The sequence below is a fragment of the Syzygium oleosum genome, unplaced genomic scaffold, assembly GCF_021117445.2.
Source record: "Syzygium oleosum isolate NSW1041296 unplaced genomic scaffold, Sole_v2.1 Sole_v2.09, whole genome shotgun sequence".
In the NCBI taxonomy this organism is placed as follows: domain Eukaryota; kingdom Viridiplantae; phylum Streptophyta; class Magnoliopsida; order Myrtales; family Myrtaceae; genus Syzygium; species Syzygium oleosum.
Window position 1 is genome coordinate 11,461,823 of NW_026607493.1, and position 13,783 is coordinate 11,475,605.

At 39.7% G+C, this 13,783-nt stretch overlaps 1 protein-coding gene across 2 annotated transcripts in view; it reads right to left on the reverse strand.

Moving 5' to 3' along the window:
- LOC115691374 (ABC transporter A family member 7-like) overlaps positions 1 to 7,915 on the reverse strand; it is a 43,738-nt gene extending 35,823 nt beyond the window's left edge. Inside the window, exons 1-14 of one of the 2 annotated variants that reach the window (XM_056314546.1) lie at positions 7,636 to 7,915; positions 6,317 to 6,698; positions 6,119 to 6,198; positions 5,873 to 6,017; positions 4,616 to 4,735; positions 4,405 to 4,529; positions 3,659 to 3,817; positions 3,072 to 3,234; positions 2,846 to 2,971; positions 2,662 to 2,745; positions 1,390 to 1,751; positions 795 to 995; positions 525 to 634; positions 329 to 413 (exon numbers count right to left, since the gene is read on the reverse strand). In XM_056314546.1, the coding sequence (XP_056170521.1) occupies positions 329 to 413; positions 525 to 634; positions 795 to 995; positions 1,390 to 1,751; positions 2,662 to 2,745; positions 2,846 to 2,971; positions 3,072 to 3,234; positions 3,659 to 3,817; positions 4,405 to 4,529; positions 4,616 to 4,735; positions 5,873 to 6,017; positions 6,119 to 6,198; positions 6,317 to 6,698; positions 7,636 to 7,713 (2,220 nt within the window). In that variant the 5' untranslated portion in view covers positions 7,714 to 7,915. The remainder of the gene's footprint in view (positions 1 to 328; positions 414 to 524; positions 635 to 794; positions 996 to 1,389; positions 1,752 to 2,661; positions 2,746 to 2,845; positions 2,972 to 3,071; positions 3,235 to 3,658; positions 3,818 to 4,404; positions 4,530 to 4,615; positions 4,736 to 5,872; positions 6,018 to 6,118; positions 6,199 to 6,316; positions 6,699 to 7,635) is intronic. The other variant, XM_030617996.2, reaches the window with a different exon arrangement.
- Positions 7,916 to 13,783: the final 5,868 nt, after the last annotated feature.

A 13,783-nucleotide genomic window follows, 5' to 3' on the forward strand; every position in this document is an offset into this window, starting at 1 on the left:
ATAAAAAAATTCAAAATATTATTAATAAAAAGAAATTTTGTATAGTTACCAAACGCATTTCTGTTCTTTTTCTATTCTAAGAATAGAAATTTTGTATAGTTACCAAACGCATTTCTATTCTTTTTCTATTCTAAGAATAGAAATTTTGGGCAGTTACCAAACGTCTTCAAATGCTTAGAAATTGTTCTCGAGCACGGAATAAAAAAGAATCATTTCTGAGCAGAATCAATTCCCGGGTATAGAATCGTTGCCATGCGCACCCATATTGTTCTTCAACTATCGAATCACAGACATAAGAAAAGAACAAGAAAGAAAAGTAACGGCTTACTTGTGTCAATGCAGAACCCTTGAGATTTTTTAGTCTTCCATAGAAAAGCAGGTGCTCCCGCCCCGTTAAGGTTTCCCAGAGCAGGCTTAATTAATAAGAAAAGGAAAATTCAGGACTCATGCAATAAATCAAAATCAGAAGGCAAAAAGGAGGGAGGGGTAAAATTTCTCGGTAAGATAACATAATTCCTGCTTACTCATGTTGGGGGCATACACCCATGCTGGTATATATGCCGTCCATATGAGTCCGTATATCGAGCCCCTGAACATATGCTGTTCCAGAGGTTGGTTTTGTAAGGCCGATCATCTGTTAACAGATAGAATGATGTCTCTTGAGTTTTAAGGACTAACATATAATGATCTTTGAACATTCTTCTCAACAAAAGAAATCTCCCTTGAGATTCTCCAACGTTAATGTTAATCCAACGTGAGTCTCATTTATCCAAAGAGATAAAATTTGCACTTACCATACTGATGAAAGAGGTTTTGCCTGCTCCATTTGGACCAAGCATGCCAAAGCATTCCCCTGGTGGCAAAGCAAGAGACAACCCTCTAACGGCAAATTTCTCAGGATTTCCATCCCTTCCTGGATAGACCTTTTTAAGATTGTCACAGACAATAGCGTGATTTGTGCTTGGTTCTAGCAGCAACTGCTCAACCTTCTCCCTCTAGAAAAATTCAGGCAATGAAAAACAATCATCTTACAACGTCAAGTCAACTTAAATAATAAAACAACCACAGCGAGAACTTGAGAACATCCAGTACAGATTATTCACTTTATGTAGAAAAATTTTCGTATTATCAATGAAACACTTCAACTGCCGATGATCAGCAGTCGAAAATAGTATGTAGGGTAAAGACTGTTAAATGTAAGATGATAAAAACAAATGAAGTCCAGTGATAGAGATAAATAACCAGACTAACCAGATTATTTGCTGTCTAAGCTTCAATGAAATTGTAAAGGTTATCTATCTATCAAACCTTTGGGGCCATGTTTGAAAGCAATGTCAATATGCAGTATTTCCACTACCAGAAAGCAACTAAAGGAGATGCACTAGTTACCTCCTGACTGACATCGGGTTTCTCCATCTGAACAAAGACTTTAGATCCTTGCCTTTGCAAGCTAGGTCTCCGGAAAGAAGATGGATGCTTCTTTCGGAATCTTTCAAAGAGAAACATAGGACTTTTTCCACTTACAGATGACGTGACTTGATCTATATAGTAGGCTACGAAAAGCACCACCAACCACTCAACAACCATGATAATCAGAACCTCTTTCATCCCATTTTCGCTATCACTTAAATTACCCCACCGCATGCCATGAGTCCCCATATAATCTCCTGTGAAGGAATATTGTGCAAACTCATACAACCCGCGGTACAGTGAGAAGCCAGGATATAATTCCATTACAATAATCCAACCTCCTGCAAAAGATTAACACAATTGATTAGGAAAAGAGAGAATAAGTGGCCAAAAATAAAAGCATCAGAGCAGTGACTTCAGATGGGCTGCAGACTTTCATACAGCAAAGCAATCCCTAATGCAATACTTGACATGATGCATAGAGAAAGTTAAATGACATCCTGCAAGCATCAACTATTCCTTCTCTTGCTCTAAATATACATTGTGCAAATAGATGTCTGATTAAACACCTTCCCTTAGGAGCAACCATGGTCTTCCCACAAAAGGTACATTACTCTCGTGCAAAAATATAGAGGAGAAATTTATGCTCATCAAGATAAATTGACTACTCTCAACTGTTGTAGAAATTCCATTTTATTAGAAACACCAAGCGTCTCTCAATTTAGCTCGTTCGAGGAGGTTTGAACCCATGGAATGACAGCCTTTAAATATTCTGGTGAGAAGACGCAATTATAGGAAAAGACAGTACTTAGACCTTACATAAGACTTAATAAAGAATATCAAACAATGTCATAAAAAGATTTGCGTAGTCTATCCCACTCGGTGGGATAAGCCTACTAAGTTGCCGCTGTTTGCTACCAACACAAGCAGCACGCCACAGGCAAGATGGTGGCACCTTGTACTTCCCACACAACACGAGGAATCTCTCTCTGCCAATGTAAAATATGGCTGAAAATGCTACTTGTGTGGGGTCTGGGGTCAGCAAAATAAAAGCACAAACAGCTCTTACACATATGGAAGTAGAATGAACTCTGCGAAGAGAAGGGATGATGGAGTTGATTAAGAAATCAATCATCCAACTAACAAATTGTCTTAATCATCATGAAATAAATGATAATCACAAAAAAGGTACAGAACACAGGCAATTTTAATTAGAGATCACCCCTTTTTTTCATGGTAACTTTTACTTACCTGGGAAAGATGTATCTTGGACGAAGAATTCGAAAAGGAAACCTCCCAATAGACCAGTTCCAAAGACACATATATAACCCACCACTGCAGTCATCACATTTCTAATTGTCAGTGACGTAAGCTGGAATCATCAGGTAAATGAAAAGATACCAACTACATAAAACCAATTTCACCATTGTCCAACCTGTAGCAGTCTTCACATTGGAGAAAAATGCCGCCACCAGAAATGCCAGAGATATTTGCAAGTTTATGTAGATGAAAAAAAAGACAAACTGGATACTGTAGTCATTCAATGTGAAAAATTTTAAACCTGCAAAATTGCAACCGATTAGAATAACTGCAAGAGTAGACCAAAAAAGAATTACTGCAAGAAAATAAGAAACTACAAAGGAAGCTAGATGGATTGTTACCGATGACTGAGCCAAAAATCACAAAGCACAGCATGTAGATTGAAGATATGGCAAGGAAATAAGCATAGGAAATCAACCAATATGGTCCATCACCAAGCCCATGCATTTTCATCATAATCCTCAGCTTCTGCTGTTTCTCATAAACCAGAGCCGTCAAGACAACCTGCATCATAAGAAGGAAAAAGGAGGCTAAGAGATGTGTAATGATCAGAGAAAAAATGAACCAAGAAAAGGGGCTAAAGCTTGCGAATAACAGGAGGGTCTAGTAGTAGGATTTGCGGATAAAAATAAAAAAACACTAGATTATTAAGGTTGCATCAGGAAGGGAAGCAGACTCAGAACCAGAGTGACGAACAATCATATATCTAGTTCCAAAACATAAGTCAGCAGAAAGAAATGATCACAAGAGTTAACTTTCACTCAAGTTCTTCCCCCTGCTCAGTCTGTCTAACACCACCTTCTCCACGTTATGGCTCAAAAACCCCTTAACTAAAAGAGTCGTACAAGTTAAACTGCAACTTGTCAAGCTGAAAAAGAGACAGAAAGCGTCCATTTGAAACTATGTGTACACTATCATAACCACTTACAGGGAATAGTTGAATGATAACCCACGTAAAGAAAAGTGTGCCAAGAAGGGAAGACAAGTCCAGCCTCAATTCAGTTCCAGGTTTAGGCATTTCTTTGACAAACTCAAACAGCATTTCTGTCGCTGGCCCCAGCAAAAACTGAAGGTAAGCATTGGATGCCTGAAAGACATATACCAGGATAACTAATAAGTTAATGGTTATGCACATGATAGAAGATACTAAATTTCAAATATCTCTAAATGAGAAAAGAAAACCTTACTGGAATTTCGATTCAAATGAGAACAACCTTAAACTAAAGTTTTATTTAAGAGATGGTAACTGGATAAATTAATGCTCGTAATTCATGCCTTGGATATTTCCCCAGGACAAACATTTTTATGTACTCATATTTCATAAAGTACTGGAGATGACATGCAAGAGTCACGGCAATTTCAAAGGGAAGTTCAAGCAGGCTTTCTGGTTTCAGTATGTCAACAGAGCTTTATTCAAACAAATTGCAAGGTGGATCTGAAAATCACCAGATGGAAGAACCACTGCACTCAGAGGCACACTGCTAGAACATGAGACAATATTCAAGAAAAGCATGTATTGATTCCTTGACAGAAAAAAAGTTGTCATATATACAATAAATGGCTCTTTCTTTTGTTTATCCAAGATTATTCCTTGCACCTAGTTTATCTGAACAACTATACAAGATCACATATAGGAAAATGATTAACAAAAAGAAAGGAAGAAATAAGAATTACCAGATTCACAGATCGTCCAACACGCACCAATGATATAGGAGAATTTCCTGTATCATTCTTATAGGTTGAGTTATACCATATGCTCACATTGAAGTTATTGGAATTTGTATTAAGGAAATCATACCCTGTGAGAGAAAAAAATGTTGTTAGAATTGTTTGTACATATTGATAAATCAGTAAATGAAGCCAGCAAAAAAAGTAGCAGCCAGACCTGCGAGTATCTCATTAATTTGCCTTTCTGGGTTCCCTTTCCGATAGCCCTTGTATAGCTCGTCATTTACTGCTGAGGAACTGTTTCTCCACAAACGTAAACCTTGGGCACAACTTACATCTAAATGCACAACAAAAAGATAAACAGTTATCAAAGTGAAGGTTTTTTCTCCCTTGGTTTTGGAGGGGGAGGAGGAATAGATATCGTGGGAATGACCACGAATAAGTATATAACAATAAACCAATTCGAGGGCTTCCCTTTTCAGCTAGATGGTTTAGCCATTCTTATGCACCCTTTACATTGCAAACTTAATTGGTCCCAATAGCAAGACTTTTTGAGGAAAAACTGCTAATGAATCTTTATCTTGTAAAACGACGTGCAGTCAATGAACCTAAACTTTGCCAAGCTTTCTCTAGATAAAAATTATTTTTTCTTATTAATAATCTGGTCTAATTTGATTTACCCATCAACTAAGCTTCTCAGCAATAGCATGGATTCATAGAAAACTACTCTGCAATATATAGTCTAACAAGTCATGCATTTGGATTTCAGGGAACTATAAGAGAAGCAATCTTTTTTGGTCAAAGAAGATGCTAGGTTAATGGGTTACATATAAAGTTGTTTATTACTCTTTCCCGAAGTACATTCGGGATTAGGAACTGGTTGGTAGGTAGATATCAGATAACATAGCTAGGGATTGATGTATTGCACAAGACTGTCTCTCTATGCTTTATAAGTATAGATAACTGGGTGTCTTAATTCATGTCAAGGTAGTAGACCTACAATCTTAGCACTCTTTATGAAGGAATGCAGAGTTTCCCATGTCACAATAAACAAAGTGAAGTGAAGCTAAAAAAGCACTCTTAGATGGATCTCGATTTCTTCCTCTTTGTGTTCCTCGTTTTTACATATTTTTCTATTTGCATTAGTAGACAAACCAGTGCAGGATAGGTTTCTATTGGACTCATTATCTTCTCTTCTAGAACATTGTCCAGAAAGTAAAGAGCGCTTAGACACACACGTAAGTGAGCATTCTTGCTTCCGATCAAGTTCCCATCCCTCTTCTTGGTGCCTTGGGAGTAAGTATATTCCTAGCAATCAGAGTCGATTCCACTGATTGCAACTTTGTCTTATTGATGCACATCCATATTTTTGTTTCCTTAATTAAGAATCGCAAGAATTGGCACCAATCCTATTTATAGAGAAATAAGGCATTTCACACATGTCAAAAAAGAAGTAAAGAAAGAATTTTCCTACCCTGTTGAAATGTTATCAAGGATTCCTGAATAGCTACAGAAAATGAAGAGTTTCCTGTGCACTGACGTTGAACCTCATACACGGGTTCATCAGAGAAAAAAGCAGGTTCAAGATAGTTGTACAAGCTGGGCCACGAAGCAGTACCCTGAAAATTTTCAGAACCCACATTAGGCACGTAAGCGGCAGAGAAATATGTTAATTGCTGATCCCAGAATAACGTGAAACGCAGAGGAAAGGAAAACCTACCAGGACATTCTGGGCGAAGCTGCCTAAAACGTCCGAAGAATTCAGAGTAGAAGAATTTGGAACCATATTCCCCACCAAAACTGAAAACATAAAGTTAAAAACAAAGCCAAAACTTAGAAACGTCTGTCTTACTATCAAATGGTAGCATCTTAATTTTAAAGGAAAGGAAAAACCATATAGAGGAGTCGGTGAATATACTTTCTCCAAGAGTTTGATTATTTCCTGTAAAGAGTATGGTTGCAGGACAAGACCCTGTCCTTCTGCAGGAATCATTGGGCAAGTCATTAATTGGTATAAAGTCCGTCTTCACTGCACGATATTGTGGAGCCGGTATTTGTAATAGGGGAGGCCATTCGGGAGGATTTGGTATAGAACAGGTGTCCACTTGATCAATGGTGGAGTACTGAATCCCACACACCTTCTCGCACTGCCCATCTCCATTCGTATCGATACATTCACAGCCACACTTATTGTCAGCCTTGTCCAGTTCATGGTTGACCAAACTTTGGATGAGAACAAGGAGTAAACAGAGGACAAATGGAAAAGAAATGAGACGGATATTGGTCTTGATATTCCGTTTCTGCGAATGGATAATATAAACAATGTCAGCAGATGCATCGTTAGTAGAAATTGTTGGACCTTACTGTAATAGAGCATGATCTATGTTCTGTTTAGTCTTACCAGGGCCCATAAAGAAGTTATACTGATAGCTATGAGTGTCATATTGGCTTCGAATTAACTCTATACTTTCTATGTAAAAGAGGACTTGGCCCCTGGATTCCGAAAAAGGTCAACTAGCAAAGATTAAATTCCCTGGGGCTAAACTGAAGATAAGAAGGCCAGACACCGGTTTTGCATTGTATTTTTACTTTATCCTAGCTTAAAGCTTGCTTGTGGAATCTGAGCCGACTCGTGGTCGCAAATGATTCTATAAGCCGCATCATTGTCTCATCAGTAACACTGAAAGAATTGACATAGGTTAAAATAGATAAAAGTGTCGAAGAACAAGCACCATTTGATACAGCCCCAGATCTTGCTATACTAGTAGCCCATTAAAGTATAAGCGAGAAGAAACATGGCAAGCGCATCATTATTACTCACACGATAAAGTCGATTCGTGTACCAGAAAGGAGGATATCAATTTATTCCAGCATTAGATGGCACAATAGATTCATAATAGTGCAAGACTATCTGCACGGTCAAATACGAGAGATACTGAACTAAAATAATAGTAAAATTAGCGGAGACAGCAACCCTCAACAAGGCAAATAATCAAGTTTATCGAGACGCAAACTCAAAACCAAAACTTGAAATTGCAAGAATCAGTTCCTCGTGCGACGATAAATACACCCAACCACAGTCCCAGCTAAACTAATCAAAGTACTATCAAGAAGGCTCAAAATGATGCATTCAAGATCCTAATCACGGCTCACTAAAGCCAGACCGACGCGCCCCTCCCGCCGCTCAACGCTGAAAAACAACCGGCCATAGCGAAAAGGCGCTCGGAGATAGCGAACCTGGTAAGTCAAGTTCTTGCGAAGCAAAGCGTTGGCCTGAGTCCAGAAGCTGGCCGGACCGTGCGGCAGCTCCGCCATCGAATCCCACACCGAACACGACCGTTGAACCTTCCCGAGGAGTAACGGAATTTCAAATTCAACCTGCAAAACAGAGTCCCTTTCTGTTTTCTTTCTTTCCTATTCTGGGTGTTTCTTCTTGAGCCGTTCTTGAAAGATTTCGGGCAACGTCTTCATTCGCGGGTCTGTGCCATTTAATATAGTCGCGAGTTTTGGAGGGACTCTTGAAAGAACCTGAACTTCAACCCCCACTTCATTTCTTGCATCGCGTCAGCTAAAGAGCAAAACAGGGGACGCCGGCGTCGTTTGTCGGATATGCCCCTCGCGACAACGTTAAATTTCGGTTTTGGTACTGAAGCGACCGTTCTTGCCTCGATCGGTGTACCGGATTTGCCCTTTGCGAAGTGTCTGTTTTGCCGTCTCACGCGCTATGTGACTTTTCTACCCGGTCTGAATCGAATGTGTTCAGAAACACCCCCCCGGGGGGACTTTTCTTTTCACAAACGTGTATTACATACTTGCCGTATGAACATTAATAAACACACGTGAAATTTCCAACCTAAAGACCTAAAGCCGATGGATGAATAGAGACCGTATATTAGACCTGTCAAATGAGTGGGCTAGGTCGAGTTTGGATCGAGTCGAAAATGACCAGATCAAAATAGATCTATTTAACCCGTTTTGACCCATTTTCCATATAATGCAAATCTGATTACCCATACCCGACCTGACACATACCTCACTCGTACCCAACCCGACCTAATCCATATTACTAAAACAATTTAATATTTAATTAAATCTAGGAAAACTTATACCCAAACTGAGATGAGAGTGGGAGTGAGTGAGCGCGAGATTGAATGTCGGCGAAAGAGATAAGTTGAATTTAAATAAGTTGCAAACTAATTTACAACTCATTTAACACGTATATTATGCTTATGCCTATTTACTAAATTCAACTAATTTATTTATAACATATTTATCGATATATGGGTTAAGAAATGAATTTATGATCCATTTTGATATGTCGTGTATAAACCCCATAAACAAACTAAGTGGATGTGCATCATACTTTTAAAGGAAATTGAAAATTTCCATGTTGAATAAGATGGTCAGCAAAAGATATGGGAGGATTTCTTAATCTGAGCCATGACGTGCACCTTCTGCGGACACTTATTTTAATTATATAGTACCATTCAATGAGGTTGACTGTGAATATAGTTAGCAAAAACTGTGGTTTCTTTCGGGCACCATGAAGGGACCTACTAGTTCCCTAAAACCCACAAGAAAGCAGTAATCTAGACAAAAGAGCCAGATCAAGAGATCATATGAGGATTAGAGTGTGAACGTGCAATTATAAAACAAAGATCACACCACCTAATCCATTAAACTACGTGTAAAATTCTAGCGGGACTCGCTCTCAAACTTCTGCTCTTAGGTGATATTTGCAGAACTCCACGCGCTTTAATAATAATCAACGCTTCTGCTGGTCTAAGGCCAAAACAATTTGACTTTCTGACCGTTTTCTTCGGCCAGAAGAATAAACCCGTCGTTTTCGGTAACAAGCTGAAGTTAAAATATGATGGAAGCACACAGCAACATGCTGAGAAGCCAACTGAATGGAAGATGGAAAATGGATTATTGATTTGTGTAGTACGAAAGGCAAGTAAGTTGTGCATGTGGAGCTCAGGCATTGGGCAACAGCCACGTTCGGCATTCGTCACTTTGGGAGGACCAGATTAGACAGTGATGCAGCCATTAACCTGGTGAGTAGCTACTGTTCCTTAATTCCTAAGAAAATGATGGTCAAATATCAGATGCAGGTGCAGATGCAATGCAACGATGTTCGAGAGAAAAGTATATCTTAGGAGTGTGATCTCATGCGAAAGAGAACGGAGTTTCCAGGAAAGCAGTTTTGAGTCAAAGACATTGGTTGTGTTCAAATGGAATGAGCGACCTCGTGCCTAGACTCCTCAAAATGAATAATAGATTTATTTCTTAACACATATTTGATGGGCTGAGTTGTTATATAGATTACTTTTATTCAATAAATGGGTCATAAATGAGTTTATAACAGTAAGACCCACAATGACATGAGTATTAAATGGGTTCATAATCAATTTAGACCCAACTCACTTCTTTGACTCTCTCTTTCACCTTCATTCGATCTCGCGCTCGCTTACTTCGTACTGTCACCTTAGTATAGATATGGATTTTCTAGATTTAGTTAAATATAAATATGTTTTAGCAATATGGATCACTAGATTTGTATTGCATAGAAATAGGTCTATTTGGGTCAGACCATTTTCAACCCAACCCATCCGTTTGACAAATCTACTCATGTCTATAGTAAATTGCTGGATAAACGTGCTTGACAAGTGTATACAGTAAACTGTTGGATAAACGCTGTGGATGATGTGTGAACATGGAGGTATACCCAAATAATCAAACGGGAATACATTTCTAGGTCACAAAATCAATTTGAATAGATATTTCATTTGCTTGGCCAAAAGTCTGCACAATGGAGGTCAAATTAATAATAATAATAATAATAATAATAAAGGGTAATGATCAATATTTAATTAGAGGTCAAATGCGAAAGTCAGATTAGAGTGCGGTCAATTGCTTAGCCGTTTGCATTTGGTGACCATACTTGAAATTTGACAAAACATATTTTTTTTCTCCCTTCCATTTTGTAGTTTCTTGAGAAATTTCTCGTGCCGTAACTTAGTAGGAATGTTCAATTGTACATAATAGCAAAATACTTCTCAATGATGCAAACGCGCTTTTAGTTAATAACCGTATGTTTCCCTTTGACTAACATTAGAGTCGTACTGCGGCGTAATCGTCATAGTTTGGTGCATAATTATTTAATTTTTTATATTTTACTTTGAAAAATCCCGTCATTTTCATATTCTCTTCTCGATCAACTTATTGGTGTGTGCCTATTCCATAGGGAGAGATTGACGAAATGGTTCCACTATAATTAGCAAAGAGAAGATTGCAATCGCTTGAAACTATTATCCTCAAGTGTTTTCCAATCCTAGGGTAGTTGTTCAATCGATCCTAAACGTTTGTGTGAAATTGCAATGTTGTCCTTCCAGCTAATTTTCACCGGAAATCGCTGATGTGACAGCACATGCCACATAAAACAGCCGGCATTGACTGGATGGCCATGTTACTTGACTGGATAGCCATGTTACTGATTCTGGCGAAAATTGACCAGAATAACTACACTAGAATATCAAGCAAATGTGAAGTAAAAAATTTGGCAAAATTGAAAAATTTTAAAAATTGAATTGTCATCTACACAATAACTTTAAGATTTATTAGCCTTTTCGAGCTTATATAATGCTCGAAGTCATAAGAGTTTCTCACGTTCTCAACTCTTTTAGATGACACCTCTCAAAAGCCCTCTATGTTTCTGACAAGTTTCTAATCTAGAGTAAAGCTCTAAAAGTTACAAGCGCGTGAATAGTCTTGAGTACTCTGTTATTGCGCTAAAAAAGAGAACAGCGACTTGGCACCGTGCGAGACCCCGGCTAGCTTTGTCTGGGCCTGGATATGGCCAGTAGCCTAGCCACACCTTGTTCGTGCACCCACCTAGTGTTCATCAGCCTAGCGCATTCAGGATTTTCACCCTTGGCATACTCCCAACAAGACTTAAATCCAAGACAAGAAAAAGAGAAGTAAACTCTTTTACCATCTAAGCCACCGCCTTCACGAAATACAATCGTTAAATAATCGAACAACAAAATGTCACATCTGTTAAGAGATTAACTTTTCTAGTAGTGATCCAATCGATTCTTTAGAAAACGAAAAACGCTCTCGATACTGTGTCCTCAATGACTCATAACTCCGCTTCCTAGAAAGAAAAACACGTCCTGAACAACATGTTGGGCAAATCTACATTGGCCCCTTCCTGATTTTCATAGTCATATCCGGATCATATGTCTTTCGCATATTCCACCTTACCATGATGTCGGAAAACCCCAGCTCTAAATCCAAATGCTCCTATATCAACGATTCAACACCTACTACTATGATGTGATATCATCTAGTTTATTTATGATTTTGTTGAACTATATTTGGTCAAGATGTTGGCTTCTTGAATAGCTACAAAAATAACTCGATTCAAGGTCGACGGCCCCTCGCTGTATCCGATCGACGCGGAACTTGGAACGCACAAGCGGGTCAATACAAAGACAATTCCGCGAAAACAAAGAATTCATGTGGACCATCCACGAGTAATATTCTTATGGTGGGAACAAACTACTTTCAAGCTTGGTTCCTTGTACGACCTGAATCATCCATTCCTAAGACCGCGTGGAATAGTCATTAACGTTGTTATCCTAGCATCGTTAAGTGCCGTACGTGGACTGTTCATCTTAGCAACAATTTCGCTCGGAAGCCGAGGGCGCGAATGATACCATTCTGTTTTCCTATTTTTTTATTTTTTGTTTCCGGAAACAGGTTTAGAATATAAATCCGTTTGGTAAAATAATTTCATTTTTTATTTCCGGAACAAATTTTGGCTCAGAAATAGATTTGTAACAGAAATAAAAAGTCAAAATTTTTTTACTTTTCTATTTCTGCAACAGAAACAGATATAACAACTCACTTTTATTGATCACCCTTGTCGCCCACCGCCGCCCACTCGCGGCCAGCCGTCCGCCGCCGCTCACCGGCCGGCCGTACGTTGCCGCCCGCCGTTGCAGCTGCTGCCACCTTTCGCTAGCCGTTTGCCAGCGCTTGCTGCCGCCACTCGTTGGCCATCCATTGCCGCCGTTCCCCGACCACCCGCTACCGCCGCTCGCCGGCCGCCCCCTGCCGTCGCCTGTCACCCCCGTCGCTTGTTGGCCGTCCGCTGCCGCTGCTCACCCGCCGCTCGCCATTACCTGTCGCCACTATCGCTCGCCGGCCATCCGCCGCCGCCCACCGTTGCCCTTCGCCACAGCCACTCGCCGGCCATCCGCTGCCCGCCGTCGTCCGTCGCCACGGCTCTCCCCAGCTAGCGGGAATAGAAATTTTGCATCATTATCAAACGAATTTCTATTTCGGGAATATAAATTTTGTGTTGTTATCAAACGCTACTTTAATTTCTAGCGAGAAATAAGGCGAGGGAAGAGAAATGTTGTCATTCGCGCCCTAAACCTCCCCCACTTCGTGTGTTTTCTCGTACTTTTCTCGATCATCAAACCCACAAAAAATAAGAAAAGCATGCAATTCGTCTCCCTTGTGCGGTCGTTAATTCCCGTTGCCCATTTCAAAGGATAGCCGGGCAAGAATTAAGACCTTTTCAACCGATTGGCTGGCAGCGCGCGGGCAAAAAGCACTTTTCAACCGGAAAGAAACTTGAACTGGCATCACTTGGGTAAAGGATCAAAAAGCCGTCACGCGAATCGCTAAAGGACGTTTTCCGTGGGGTTGCAAATGGATTGGTTCGCGCCCCCCCGGTTCCGAGCGATACTGTCTTACTTACTTATCGGTAAACCTGTCAGACAGGTGAGTCGGGTTTGATTAAGGTCAGGTCGAAAATGGTCCTATCCAAATAGATCAATTTAGCCCGTTTTGATCAATTTCCATGTAATGCAAATTTAATGACCCATACCCGATCCATATTGTTAAAACACTTCCATATTTAACTCAATCCGTGAAAACTCATATCCAAACAAAGATGAGAGTGCGAAGCGAGCGAGCGAGCATGAGATTAAGTGAGGGCGAGAGAGATGAATTGAATTTAAATAAGTTGTAAACCCACTTACGATCCATTTAACACTCATATTATTTTTATACTCATTTATGACCTCATTTACAGATATATGTATTGAGAAATAGGTGTATAATCCATTTTGACAGGTCTACTTATCGGTAAAAAAAAAGAAAAGAAGAAAAAGAAACTTCCCGATCAAGAGAAAACTTTAAGTCGGGTATGAATAAGATGTTCGAAGATTTGGCGAGAGAAAGATACAAAAGCGATAGTGAAAGGAAAGAGCAGTAGTGGATGAGCGCGAAAAGAGGCGACGCTACCCCGCGGATGACGACAATTCAACCGTTTGATTGAACCGGTGGGGGGGGAGTTTAACCGATTTTC